Source organism: Podarcis gaigeae, assembly GCF_964106915.1.
Source record: "Podarcis gaigeae genome assembly, chromosome: 17".
NCBI lineage: Eukaryota > Metazoa > Chordata > Lepidosauria > Squamata > Lacertidae > Podarcis > Podarcis gaigeae.
Genome location: NC_139694.1, coordinates 33,358,248 through 33,373,531, shown reverse-complemented (window position 1 = coordinate 33,373,531; position 15,284 = coordinate 33,358,248). Strand labels below are relative to the sequence as shown.

At 44.6% G+C, this 15,284-nt stretch overlaps 1 protein-coding gene across 1 annotated transcript; it reads right to left on the bottom strand.

Moving 5' to 3' along the window:
• Positions 1–3,701: 3,701 nt before the first annotated feature.
• On the bottom strand, positions 3,702–9,258 carry KLF1 (KLF transcription factor 1). The gene is made up of 3 exons (XM_083717971.1): positions 9,007–9,258; positions 5,907–6,774; positions 3,702–4,673 (listed from the first exon to the last, which is right to left on the bottom strand). The coding sequence occupies exons 1-3, from the start codon at positions 9,160–9,162 to the stop codon at positions 4,498–4,500; spliced, it is 1,200 nt and encodes a 399-aa protein (XP_083574097.1). The 5' UTR covers positions 9,163–9,258; the 3' UTR covers positions 3,702–4,497.
• Positions 9,259–15,284: the final 6,026 nt, after the last annotated feature.

Here is a 15,284-nt window from a genome sequence, read left to right as displayed (position 1 = left end):
ATGGGGACAGCTTAGTGTTGCATTAAAACCTGGGCTTGTGGTTTGTTTCTTCTTAACAAACCAGGACTGCTAGCCAGCCTTAAACCCAAATCCTGACTTGTTAAGGAGAAACAAACCTTGAACACTGTGCCAACCTTCTCCAGCCTGCTGTCCTCCTGATGTTTTGGGCTATGACTCATGAAAATTGGGACATTCTAGAGCTGGACTGTAAAGAAGGCTGATTGCCGAAGAATTGATGCTTTTGAATTATGGTGCTGGAGGAGACTCTTGAGAGTCCCGTGTACTGCAAGAAGATCAAACCTCTCCATTCTTAAGGAAATCAGCCCTGAGTGCTCACTGGAAGGACAGATCCTGAAGCTGAGGCTCCAATACTTTGGCCACCTCATGAGAAGAGAAGACTCCCTGGAAAAGACCCTGATGCTGGGAAAGATTGAGTGCACAAGGAGAAGGGGACGACAGAGGACGAGATTGTTGGACAGTGTTCTTGAAGCTACTAACATAAGTTTGACCAAACTGTGGGAGGCAGTGGAAGACAGGAGTGTCTGGCGTGCTGTGGTCCATGGCGTCACAAAGAATTGGACGTGACTAAATGACTAAACAACAACAATTCTAAAGCATAGAATGTCCCTATTTTCATGCAGAATGTTGGAGGGTATGCCTTCAGCCCCAAGGAGCATGGCCAATGGTCAGGGATTTATAGTCCAAAACATCTGCTTCCTACTTTGCAAAGAATAGCAGAGAATAATTGGGCTGTGTGAACAAGGCAGGCCACAGCTCATTGTCAAATGTGAACACAGCCAATGATGGAATGAAGAGGGGTTTAGATTTGATGGCAATGCTAAGGAAACCCCACCTTAATGATAATGAGGCAATTAAGCCTAAACCCGAGAAGGGAGGAGAACTGTTTCTAAACTATCTAATGCTGGAATGTTTTGCAGGGGGCATTATTAGGCAAACAATCTGTAACCCTGGCAACCAGGTGGCTTTGATCAGCCCCAGAAAGGATACTGTTATCTGAGGAAGAATTTATAGCACTGGTGATTTGAATTATGCAAAGTTTGCAGCCTTGCTTCAGAGATAATGAGACACACCTGTAGATGTGACCACTTAGGGCTAATTACGGGTTACATTAACCACATGATTTTTAAAGCATGCTTAACGCTGGTACTTTTCTTTTGAATAAAAAGCTGCTAGAATGCCCCAACTCAAGGTCACACTTCCCTTCTGGACTGGTGCTCCATTGCTGATTTCCTACAAATATCACCAGGGGAGGTCTACACACATGGTTTTTAGCATTCATTTATCATATTTTTTAAACAAAAAACCAGTAAAACTGAACCAAATAGGAAGGCATTTTGGTTGTTATGTGGGCCCAGGGCAAAACTTGTATGCATAAGGAACAGAGGCCATGATAAATTTCCATGTGGAAGCATCCACTATTGTGGCATTTTCAGGAACATGGATTTAGTTTGAAAGCACACAATCACCAATTGAAAACACCAATGCCGCAAGTGGGTACTCAACCCATATCTACCACACTTAAAACATTACAGCTGTCTATTCACTGCAGAACCAGCTCCCCAACAGAGAAACCTCCTTCTCCTTCTTCTTTGGCGATCACTTGTAGCCGAGTAAGATTGTGTTCCATAAACACGGTTTTAACAATGAGTCCGTAAGTGACTGTGGAGGCCAATTCTGGATCCACACGTCCTTCCACAGTGGGGACATTGGTTTCTGGGTGGGAGTTGATCATGGTGTGGATTTGCCAATCGTGCCTTCCTCTTAGCACCCATGTGCATGCTAGCACTAGATTGGGTGCTCAAGGGGGGGGGTGGAGAGACGGGACACAGGGCTCCTGCAGAGCTATAGCTAGGCGATCTTGCACCCTTGGCAGAACCGTCCAGATTGAGCCCCCTAGCCATGGACAAATTAGCTCTTCTTTCCACCTCTCACCCAACCCACCCACCCATTCAATGCACCCTCTATTTAAAACCATTTCTTATAAGGCTATAATCAATAATTTTATTTATAGACATATTTATTGACATATTTTAGCCGATTTTGCCCACCCCCCGCCACCTGTGCCCTTGGCGGGGGCCTTCCTCACCACCCCCTAGCTACAGCTCTGGGCTGCAATGCAAATTAAAGGTAAAGGTAAAGGTACCCCTGCCCGTACGGGCCAGTCTTGACAGACTCTGGGGTTGTGCGCCCATCTCACTTAAGAGGCCAGGGGCCAGCGCTGTCCGGAGACACTTCCGGGTCACGTGGCCAGCGTGACATCGCTGCTCTGGCGAGCCAGAGCCGCACACGGAAACGCCGTTTACCTTCCCGCTGGTAAGCGGTCCCTATTTATCTACTTGCACCCGGAGGTGCTTTCGAACTGCTAGGTTGGCAGGCGCTGGGACCGAGCAGTGGGAGCGCACCCCGCCGCAGGGATTCGAACCGCCGACCTTTCGATCGGCAAGTCCTAGGCGCTGAGGCTTTAACCCACAGCGCCACCTGCGTCCCAATGCAAATTACACAGCCTGAAATTTTCTCTTCTAAGTAACGGTTAAAGATTCAGAAGCCCAGTGCTTTTTCTCCTGGCCACTATAGCACTAGATCCGGCCAATCATTTTTTCCACTGAATAAAATGCCTCACACTTAAAATACACACACTATGTCTGAAATCACATTTTAGCAATGTAAATCAAGGTCTGTGGTTTCTTAAAGAGGGTTTTTTTGTCACTCATCCTTCCCAAAATTATAGTATTCCAGAGCCAGCTTAATGCAACTATATTGCCACATACCTCTTAGCAAAGGCCACAATGCAGCCTTCTGGCTGTGTCTCATGACAATAGTTTTATTACTCAGCAGCAGCTATCACAACCACAATTTCAAGCGACTCTGTTTTTGATTGCTGCTCCCATTTTGTAGTTTGAGGACTTCAAAATATATGACCAGCATTATGTTGCCCTTCTAGAGATTTCTGTACCTTCTACCTAAAGCTGCAATCCTAACACCATTTATTTAGATGTTGGCCCCACCAAATTAAGCGGGACTCACTTCTGAGTAGACATGATTACTATTGCACAGTTAGTGTCTGGGGTTCAGGCTGGGGTGAGGTGGGAAAGATCCAACTTATACACAAACCTTAATCTACTGACATGTGAAATCTGAGGCTGTGCACAACCAGGAATGTTTATATAATCAGTTAAATTGCCCTCTAATGTGACCATAAGTTTAAGACAAAGTTTACTTTTTTAATCAGTCCAGGACAGGTTTTTACCAAGCAAATTGGTAGTGAACAGGAAGGAGGAATAGTGTAAGAATAAATTGTTATATGCCTACAAGCCCATCCTATTTTCAGAGCTTTTTTTTTTCCCTTAAAAAATGTTTACGGGTACTCTCATTTTCTGACTCATATTGAAAGACTGCCCCTCAATGAGGCCAAACTTAAGATTCTGCACCCCCCCCCCCAAAGCACTGCCTATTTTAATCTATGCAGTGATGAAAGGTACTGTACCAATGTGTGATCCTTCTGGTGGGGCCAAGTTATTCTTGGCATTATCATTTTGGCTGCTAAAAAGGTGAGAGGACACCAGAAATTATTTGTCTTCTAGAGGGTAAAACTCTGAGCTCTGTTGCCCAGGTTCTGATCCAGCAAACTGTAGAATGAACACTTTCAGTTTTCAGCACAAATGAAATACATGAGACAGCACTTTTTCAGCCAATTAATTTTAATAAAGAAAGCTGTAGGCGTTTGCCCCTGAATGGTACTATTACTCCACTTTCCCTTTATACAGTTAGAGAACCCGCAGGACGCAGTTGCCTTGGGCTGCCCACATCCCTTGGACGCGAACTCAACTTATGCAAGCAACCCGTAGCTACAGGAACATTCTGGGGGGAATGAATACAGTGGTCTGCATGGATGACAACTGGGCCAGAAAAGCAAAATACAGGGAGAAGATTCTATTCCCCATGAGCAAGGAACAAGCAATGTCCCCATAAACAAGCGATGTCCCCATAAACTGGAACAAGCAATGGTATGATGGGAACTTTAGCCAAACAATGTCTGAAGAGCCACAGATTCCTCACCTCTGAGATAGATGAGTTGTTACCCCAATCATTCTGCAATGGCTTGGCTTTATTTCACAGAAATTAGTACATATACAGAACAGTGGCAAACGTGATCCAGTTAAGAGCCTGGATCAGCACAGAGAGCAGCTGCACCAGAACTCGCTAGTGCAGCCAATCCCAGCCATGTCTTTAATTGCCACACCATTGAGATGGCCATAGTTCAGGGGGAAGTGGCCTAGCTGCCCAGATTAAGACCCTTGCCAGGCCTAATTAGTTCCCTACCACAGTTGCAGAACACAGCACTTGTGAAGGACAAGGGGCTACAAGTAGAGAAAGGCTTACACCTGCAGTTATCCAATGACCCACCCCTACCACCCTCTTCTTCAAGATCTCCTGTTGGCCCAGAATGTCCACTGCAGTCCAGGGTTTGGGCATCAGTTACACGTGTTTCTTCACATGGAGGGAGAGGTGATCCGAACGGGAGAAAGTGCGCAGGCAGACCTGACACTTGAATGGGCGTTGGCCAGTGTGCTTGCGATAATGGCGAGTCAGCTCATCGGAGCGGGCAAATTTCCAAGCACACCCTTCATACAGGCATGGGTATGGCTTCTCACCTGCAAAAGACCAGCAACAATCACTGCAACCTTGTGCTTCTTCTGAGCCAAAAGAGGATTATATTCACATTTACTTAACTTATTTCTATGTTTACTTCTTGTTATGTTTCTATCCCACCCTTCCTCCCAAGAGTCCCAAGGGCAACAAACATACAAATGATAAACCAAAAAAAAATCTATATAACCCCCATGTGTTCCAATACAGATGCAGACAAGGGAAAATATCTATATAAAATGTTTGTTGGGAGAGGCTGGGCTTCACCAGGTGCCCAAAACGGAACAGAGACAGAGCCCATCTAATATTTAATGGGAGGTAATCTGTGGCTTCTCAAGGAAGGCCCCACTTATTGAGTTCATTGCAGTAATCCAGCCTGGAGGTTATCAGCACATGGGTGGCAGTAGCGAAGCCATCCCAGTCCAGAAACAGCCATAGCTATCTTACTAGCCAACACTAATAAAAAGGTTCTCCTAGCTACTGAGGTCATCAGGGCCTTTCATGACAAAGATGGATCCAGGATCACCCCCAGACTACAAACCTGCTCATTTTGGGGGAGGCGGGGTATGATTTCATCTAAAAAAGGCAACTGAGTAGACTCACACCCACTACTGAAGAACAACTCAATCAACAGCAGTTTCCCCCTCCAGCCTTGGCATGGGTCTGGGTCACTGTAGTGAAACACCCTATAGTTAAATGATGGGAGGGGGGAAACCAGAATAGAAAGCAGAGTACCTGTGATGGGAATTTCCAGTGGAAAGCTGGAGTATGGTTAAGCAGTGTTCAACTTGCAGGATGATACTACTGAGGACAGCATTACTAAGGAATCCACTCCCAACCCAGGGACCTCCCTCAACCAGAGCCAGGGCTTTTTTGGCTGTGGCCCCGCCCCGATCTGGTAGAACGCTCTGTCACAAGAGACTAGGGCCCTGTGGGACTTGACATCTTCCACAGGGCCTGCAAGACAGAGCTGTTCCACCAGGCCTTTGGCCAAGGCACAGTCTGACCCCCTCCTTTGGTAATCCTCAGAACTCTAGTCCAATGGTTGCCATTAACTGAACTGATTTTAGAATGTATTTCAATTAATTGATTGTGATTTTATGTAAATTGTGTTACTTTTACTGTTGTTAGCCGCTCTGAGCCTGACTTCGGCTGGGGAGGGCAGGATATAAATAAAATTTTATTTTTATTATTATTGTTGTTGTTGTTATTATTATAAAGCGGCTTTTTTTTTTTACCTGTGTGAGTGCGAAGATGGGCCTTGAGGTGGGAGCTCTTGGTGTAAGTTTTCCCACAGTTGGGATAATTGCAGATGTGGCTGGCAGGCTGCTTACGGGATGAAGTCTTGTGTCCTTTCTTAGGCTTGTCTGTGGCTTCCTTGGCAGGCAAGGGAGGCGTCAGGGTGCTGTAAAGGGAAGATGTAGTAGACACAGCTGCATCTGTCTGGTAAAGCTGGAATGTGGCTTGGTAGTGGCCAGGGTAGGTAGGGAAACTGCTGCTCAGCAGACTGCAGTGCGGCAGCTGGGATTGCGCCGGTGGAAGCTGACTGTGAGATCCATGTTTGCTCTGCAAAGAGGGACCTGGGTGTACATAGGTCAGCTGGTAGTACTGCCCATGAACTCTCTGCTTTGGCTCTCCGTGGTGCTGTACTGTGGGAGCAAAAGCCCCAAAATCTGCCTGGGCAAGGAAGTGCTGCAGATGATCATTGGACAATGCTAGGCTCTTATTTGGATCCATCACATTCTGGGCATAGCCGTGAAGGGCAGGAGGAACATCATTCACAGAGCTATCTCCTGGTTGGAGTTTGGTGTCAAAACCTGGTGCCCAAGGAGCATCAGGCACCCCTCTGTTGGTTTTGGGCAGCCTGCCTCTCATTCCCTCCTCAGTGGTTACTGGCAGGCAGGCAGTGGACACTGCAGGTTGTTCCTCTTGGCCAACCCAAGTAGCACTAGAGGTGGCTGGCTCCGAGGCAGAGAAGTTTCTCATGAGGAAGTCAACATCCCAGTAGGCTTCATATTCTTGCTTCATCTGCTGAACCCCCTCAGGCTGCGGCACATCTAAGAGCCCCCGAGATGAGTGGCTTAAGGAATCCTCCTGCTTCCACCACTGTAACATAAACAAACAGTACAAAAAGGTTAGGCCCTGGTGCCACAACTGGCTCCTGCTGAAGAAAGCTTGCAACCGTTTCCTTCAGTTTCTTTGCTTTAAACTCGGAAGCAACTTACAAAAGCTTCTAATGCGCTCCAGTGCCTGCCATTAGGGCAAAGATAATGGGCTTCTTATCAGGCCTCCTGCACAAGCTACAATTCTGCATCAGGGATAGGCAGGACCCTAGCTATCTCTACAGGGAGCTCAAAGATAGGCAACAAAAAGGTTCATCAGAATATTTTGAGCCCCGGGGGGGAAAACCATGGAGCAAATGTTTCTTGTGGCTCCTGTCTTCTAGTGCTCTCCAACCCACCTATCAGGATCATATCCCACAGCACTGTACTGCTGTTGTATGACTGGATGTACAAGAAATTTATTTTTTATTAGGAATTTCAAATTAACAGTTCTTCAAAAATACATCATCCTCATTTTCCCCCATCCCCATTTTTCCCCTCCCCGGAAAACAGAAAACCCTCCCTTCTCCCCAGACTTGCCTCAGCTCCTCTCTCTGGTTTTTCAGCGTTTGTTATTCTCTACATGTTACAGAATTGTACAGATCCTTAATTTATCTATCTAAATATTATCAATAAAAAGTTTGTGTATGTTTATTCAAAACCTGCCAAGGAGACCAGTTCATTTTGTTGTTTCTGTAAGTACTTTGTAAAGGGTTCCCATTCATCTTTAAAGTCACAGCTATCCTTGACGTGTAATGATATACAAGAAATTTACATCAGGATCAGGAAGCAGAACTGAGAGATGTCCTTGCACTGCCAAGCACACAGAAATCTTGGTTATAAGACAGGCATAGGCAAACTCCAGCCTTCCAGATGTTTTGAGACTACAGTTCCCACCATCCCTGACCACTGGTCCTGTTAGCAAGGGATCATAGGAATTGTAGTTCCAAAATATCTGGAGGGCTGGAGTTTGCCTATGCCTGTTGTAAGAGCTCTCTCCTCTAAACACAAGCTTCCCTCTTCCATCTGCCCATGAGCACCTCTGGGGTGCAAGGCCTCTTGCAATCATGTGATCCTCTGTGAAGAATCCAAAATGAATCACCATCCATACTTGTGTAAGGTAGGTTAGTAGTCTTATTCTTGGATTGCAGAAGGGGTGGAGACCAAAACAAAACTGCAGCTTGCTTTGCCACACCCAGCAAGTTCATGGCTCAGTCAGAGATCTGAACCAAGGATACCCCATGCCTACTAGTTTGTCAGTTTACCTGGCACAATGGCAGTGTTCACAAGTTTCTCTAAAAATCCAGGTCCCACCATAGTTAAAGTCAAGAAACAAGCATACAGTGATTTATAAAACAAGCAACCATTATAGATTACACGTTTCTCCCGTCATAATTTCAGAGCATTGATTAGGTACACATTTTTGAAGAAAATTTAGGCAAAGGGAGGGGCAAAAGAGAAAACATAATAAAATGTGCAGAAAAGAAGGTATGCTATCTTGCCCATTTCACATGAATGACAAAATTTAAAACTTAAAGGAAGCCCCACATATATCACCAGTCTCCTGGAGGACACTGCTTTCTTCACATGAGAAGGCATTTTTACTGCTGATTCTACAGTGAAAGGGCAAATACATTGGGCAGAGTGAGCATGTTGTTAGAAACACGTGGAAATTCAATTCTACCCTAATTGTGCCAAAAAATATTATAAAATGCAGATCCCTGCCTGGAGGAGCTCACATTCCCAACTTGGATTAGGAACTTAGGTAGGAAGGAAAAAGGGGGAGACATACAAGTGTAGCATGTTGTGCCCAGAAAAGAGAACATGAAGACTGCTATCATGTATTTCTTAAAATATCTGAAGGGCTGTCCCAAAGAAGACAAAGCGGACCTGTGTCTAGAACCAATAGCATATGTATAGGCATATTACAATGAAACATATATGGCTGTTTCAGAAAGAGTGCCTTGCTGGAAGCATGAAAACCAAGTTTTACATACACTTTTTTTAAAAAAAAACCTCTTCCTTTTGCCATCTTTAAACAAGTTAGGAAGAATTCAGAAGTGTTTGGAAAGAAGCAAAATGCAACACATCAATTAAGGGCAGATATTTTACAATGCTAAGAAACATCCTAGGGCCAAGCCAGAGACCGGTTAACCCACCCCCACCCCCCGTTTTAATTCCCAACCCTCGGCAAAGGACACAAGCCAACAGGACACCATAAACCCCTGCTCCTCACCTGGATAAGTTCAGATTGTACATCCTGCAAGTGGTTGAACCCAGCCGAGGATATTACAGTATCCACAAATGCCATGACCTGCAAGTAACAAACCAACTTGAAGACAAGAACGCAATAATTCAGAGGTTTGGTCCAGGAGCGCACCTTCCTTCTCATTCACCTAAACCCTACAGCTTCTCCTCTTTTTCCCAAAATAAAAACTTTGTATTCTAATAACCCTTTCCCCTTCTTAATTCCTCCTCTCATTTGCCAGTTTGGAGAGAGCGGAGAAGATTAAATGGGTCTATCAGCACCAATCAGGAGCAAGGTGGGTGGGGCTGCCTAAGGAACGAGGCGGAGCTGGGATAATGATGTTCAGCTATTTCGCTGCATGGTTATTGGTGATTTTCTTTAAATATATTGTTTGGTGAAAGTCACGCTCATCTTTACACAGAAGTACATGTAATCATTTAAATTGAGCTTACTTCAGAGTAAGTATGTATAGGGTTGCAGCCTAACAACCTTCAAAGCTATTAGAAAAGTTGGATTTAATTTTGTGTCTGTCCCATGTAACTCAATGTGGCCAGGTGGTTTAAAATCCAAATGATCCAGCTCAGTTAGATGGTAGACCCCACTGCAAACTAATCACAAATTTATGTTTGGGATGCGTAAATATTAACCCCGAGGCATCTGAAACAATTAAGAAAGTTGAGGCACTTTAAAGTATCAGTTTGTATTCTCTCCCACTGAAAGCTGCAGTTCCAAACTCACAGACTTCTGAGTAAACTTGCTTTACAATACAACCTCATGCCTGTTTACTCAGAAGTAGGTCCCATTGACTTTCATGGGGCTTGCTCATAGAAAAATGAGCAATCTTATAATGCACAGGTGAAAAGAATGAGGGAAACATCCTGAGGCATGTAACCTGCTTTAATAAAGGCACATAACTTAAAAAAAAAGTAAGAATCCAGGATTCCCTGTTCTAAATACTAAAGCATCCTTTTTGACAAAAAAATAAATTTATTCTTAGACTAGGAACTTGCTAAGGCTCATCAAGAGGAAAGTAATATGGAATTCTCAGTTTGTATTCCAAAATAAGGTGAGCATACTTGGCCAAAGGAATTTAAAGGTGGGACTATAGGGTTAAACTGCTGAACTGCTGGTTATCAATATGTTCAACTCCATTCATTTGATTCTGAATAGAAACAATGATTTCTTTGCCACTGTGGTTGTATTGCCGGTTTCCTGGATCTCCTTGCTTATTTTGAATAGGCCCTAGATCTAATTGAATTGTTAATCTCTATACTTTTTGTATTTCATTTTACTGCAGATGTGAGGAACCTTTGGCCCTCAAGCTAAACTGCAGCTCCCAACCTCCCGGGCTATTGACCACACTTGCTGGGGCTAATGAAAGTTGTTATTCAGCAATGCCTGGAGGGCCAAAGATCCCCCATATTTACTTATTACTTTTAACTCTCTGCAGAGCCCCTTGTTGTTTAGTCGTGTCCGACTCTTCATGACCCCATGGACCAGAGAACGCCAGGCACCTCTGTCCTCCACTGCCTTCCGCAGTTTGGTCAAACTCATGCTGGTAACCTCGAAAACACTATCCAACCATCTCGTCCTCTGCCGTCCCCTTCTCCTTGTGCCCTCCATCTTTCCCAACATCAGGGTCTTCTCCAGGGAGTCTTCTCTTCTCATGAGGTGGCCAAAGTACTGTAGCCTCAGCTTCAAAATCTGTCCTTCCAGTGAGCACTCAGGGTTGATTTCCTTCAGTATGGAGAGGTTTGATCTTCTTGCAGTCCATGGGACTCTCAAGAGTCTCCTCCAGCACCATAATTCAAAAGCATCAATTCTTCGGCGATCAGCCTTCTTTATGGTCCAGCTCTCACTTCCATACATCACTACTGGGAAAACCATAGCTTTAACTATACGAACCTTTGTTGGCAAGGTGATGTCTCTACTTCTCAAGATGCTGTCTAGGCCTGTCATTGCCCTTCTCCCAAGAAGCAGGCGTCTTTTAATTTCATGGCTGCTGTCACCATCTGCAGTGATCATTGAGCCCAAGAAAGTAAAATCTCTCACTACCTCCATTTCTTCCCCTTCTATTTGCCAGGAGATGATGGGACCAGTGGCCATGATCTTCGTTTTTTTGATGTTGAGCTTCAGACCATATTTTGCGCTCTCCTCTTTCACCCTCATTAAAAGGTTCTTTAATTCCTCCTCACTTTCTGCCATCAAGGTTGTGTCATCTGCATATCTGAGGTTGTTGATATTTCTTCCGGCAATCTTAATTCCGGCTAGGGATTCATCCAGCCCAGCCTTTCTCATGATGAATTCTGCATATAAGTTAAATAAGCAGGGAGACAAAATACAGCCTTGTCGTACTCCTTTCCCAATTTTGAACCAATCAGTTGTTCCATATCCAGTTCTAACTGTAGCTTCTTGTCCCACATAGAGATTTCTCAGGAGACAGATGAGGTGATCTGGCACTCCCATTTCTTTAAGAACTTGCCATAGTTTGCCGTGGTCGACACAGTCAAAGGCTTTTGCATAGTCAATGAAGCAGAAGTAGATGTCTTTCTGGAACTCTCTAGCTTTCTCCATAATCCAGCGCATGTTTGCAATTTGGTCTCTGGTTCCTCTGCCTCTTCTAAATCCAGCTTGCACTTCTGGGAGTTCTCGGTCCACATACTGCTTGAGCCTTCCTTGTAGAATTTTAAGCATAACCTTGCTAGCGTGTGATATGAGTGCAATTGTGCGGTAGTTGGAGCATTCTTTGGCACTGCCCTTCTTTGGGATTGGGATGTAGACTGATCTTCTCCAATCTTCTGGCCACTGCTGAGTTTTCCAAACTTGCTGGCATATTGCGTGTAGCACCTTAACAGCATCATCTTTTAAAATTTTAAATAGTTCAGCTGGAATACCATCACTTCCACTTGCCTTGTTATTTGCAGTGCTTTCTAAGGCCCATTTGACTTCACTTTCCAGGATGTCTGGCTCAAGGTCAGCAACCACACTATCTGGGGTATACGAGACATCCATTTCTTTCTGGTATAATTCCTCTGTGTATTCTTGCCACCTCTTCTTGATGTCTTCTGCTTCTGTTAGGTCCTTTCCACTTTTGTCCTTTATTATGGAAATCTTTGTATGAAATGTTCCTTTGTTACCCCTTCATGGATCACTGCCTTGCCGTGGCGAAGGGGCTTGAATAACTCAGAGAAGCTATGAGCTATGCCGTGCAGGGCCACCCAAGATGGACAGGTCATAGTGGAGAGTTTTGACCAAACGTGATCCACCTGGAGGAGGAACCGGCAAGCCACTCCAGTATCCCTGCCAAGAAAACTCCATGGACAAAGACAACAGGCAGAGCCCCTTACCACCATGCATATAGGCCTGTAACTGAGGATTATACTTTCTACATAGACTCTAATTTATTAAAAGCTTATTCCACAATGCATTTCTTGGTATCACAACAAGATATGTTGTTGATTTCACCTTCATAAGAACGCTGCTGAGTTCAAAATGTAGTAGGGACCTTGGCTTAACCTTTTGGGACCCTTTCTTAAATGTACAGATTTGATAATGACACTTTCCACACGGTCTTCCATTATTTGCCCTGCCTCTCCTCTCTTCATCCTGCCAATTTTTGCATCTGAAACTGTATAGAAGATTGTTTTGCGTCACATATTTATGCATTGTTTGCATAAGTCAAGAGGTGGGAAACTTGTGATCTTCCATATATTGTTGGACTCACATCAACTCCAGGTATTGGTAAAGGATGAATAAAACTGTAGCCTAGCAACAACTGAGGGGCGAGGAGAGGCTTGGCACCATTTTGAGCAGAAAACCAAATTGTACCTGTGCAGTATTTCAAGATGAAAAAGATATTAATATTAAAGCATAAGAAGAGTTTTTTTTTCTGCTTTTAGTGTAGCTTCTAGAACAGGGGTCAGCAACCTTTTTAAGCGATGGGCCAGTCCACCATCCCTCAGACCACGTGGTGGGCTGGACTATATTTTGAAAAAAAATATGAACAAATTCCTATGCCCCACAAATAATCCAGAGATGCATTTTAAATAAAAGGACACATTCTACTCATGTAAAAACACGCTGATTCCCGGACCATCTGCGGGCCGGATTGAGAAGGCAATTGGTTTATTCTATCATCATCAGATTGGGCACAGTCTTCCTTTTGGGAAAAAGCAGGTGCTGAGCAATTCCACCTTCTCTCTGTCACCCAATAGCATTGCCCCATCAATGATACTGTGGTACCTCGGGTTAAGAACTTAATTTTTTCTGGAGGTCTGTTCTTAACCTGAAACTGTTCTTAACCTGAAGCACCACTTTAGCTAATGGGGCCTCCTGCTGCTGCTGCGCTGCCACTGCACAATTTCTGTTCTCATCCTGAAGCAAAGTTTTTAACCCGAGGTAATATTTCTGGGTTAGCGGAGTCTGTAACCTGAAGCGTATGTGACCTGAAGCGTACCACTGTACAGGCTTTTCCTTTTCTTTATTTATTTTCCTTTTTTTACGTTTTAGTTAGGGACTTGCGGAAAAGGCAACTTTGGGTCCCACTATCCAAACTCGCCCAAGTGCTCAGTTGAAAGCCATTCAGGAAACCTGAGTAGCCTGGAACCTGGGAAGATTTACCAGCCTCTTCCCCCAAATAAGTCTCTTTTTGTTTTCCTGTCTTGCACTGGAATAAGAGTTACCGGTAAGCTCTGGCTTTTCTCTGCCCTGCTTTTCTCATTCTCTAAGTCTCCTTCTCTAGCTAGTTAAGCATCCTACTTGTAGTCCTTCTGTTTCTATCCCTCCCTCTCTAACCCCTTTCCAGCTCTCTCAGGGTCTACCTTGTGCCCATCACATGCCCCTCTTCATATTTGCATTTAGAGCCCTCCATTCTTAACCCCAAGGTTGCCAGTCCCATTCGCAGGCTTACTGTATCGTCAATCTTTCGTTTTCATAACCCCACTCAGCCTTTACTATATAACAAGTCAAACACTCTTCGATTTGCGGTGTTTGGCCAATTGCTACTTCACCCGTGTATAACTTGTTTCGTGGTGCCCTCTAAACTTGAGCAAAAGCCTAGCCAAAATAGATGTGCTTGCTGGGTACAGATGTTTATCAGCAATTCTGTATACATGTAGATAAATGGTATCATTTTCCACTCAGCCTGGCAACTGAGGAGTGATAAGGGCTAGCCTGAGGTATAATGGAGAATGCCAGTGCTATGAATGAATATCTCCTCCTTTTTCTCCTTGCTGAAGACTGGTGTGTGCTTTTAATATGTTGATAGGCAGAAAATCAACACGTCCAGATTTGACCATCATGCAGGTGCAGCAACTGTGTGCTAAATATTTTCTTCATGTTGTGCAACAATTAACAGCAGAGAGCTTCTCTCTCTCTCTCTCTCTCTCTCTCACACACACACACACACAGAGACATACAGGGGGGGATTACAACCCTACTGCTTATACTCAGTTTCTGGCAATATACAACCCCGTCTCCTTATTTTCTCAAAGCTTTATTTGTTTTTACACATTTTGGCCAATAGGAATAACAGCATTGATTAAAATCACATTTTACTGAAGGTAAATCAAGTGAGTTATGTCGTTGACAGCAAAGCATAATTTTCCAAGTACTGCTTTTCCAAGTAGATATGGCCTCTGCGTATGTATGTCTTCTTCTTAAGGGAAGATGGCAGCCAGCAGTGCTCCACCAGCTGTCACTGCAGCTGTGGTAGCAGCGGACAGCCCAGCAGCACCAATTGACTGAAGGGCGGCAACAGCGCTCCCAGCTGCTACTCCTCCACCATTGGCAATGGCCGCTGCCAACATCATTTTTGCCAGCTACAATTCCAGCTCCAGTGAAGCCTGCTGCCCCAGTGCTGCTGGGACACCAATCGTGGCCACTGCCAAGCCGGCTACACCTCCCAAGACACTACCTGGAATACCCATCATGTTGGCTTTAAGAGACCCACTCCTCTCCTTGCAGATCTGCCCCGTCTCATTATATTAATATCTGTGAGCTACTGGTAGAGATTGCCCTCTCCTGCTCTAGAGTTTCTCTTCTTCAGGAGCTCGTGGGCTCAGATATTTTCCAAACAAGCGACTTTGTGGAATATCTCCCATCCCTGCTTTGAAGCGTCAGCAGAATTAGGAGCAGAACAACCCCTATTTTGCTTTCAAGCCTGTTCAGCTGGGCTTCAGGTCTTTTTTAATCTTCAGAGCTCACCATGTTGAAGTTGGGCAGCATAACTCTGCCTGCAAGGCTTATCTCCTCACAGGAGCAATTTA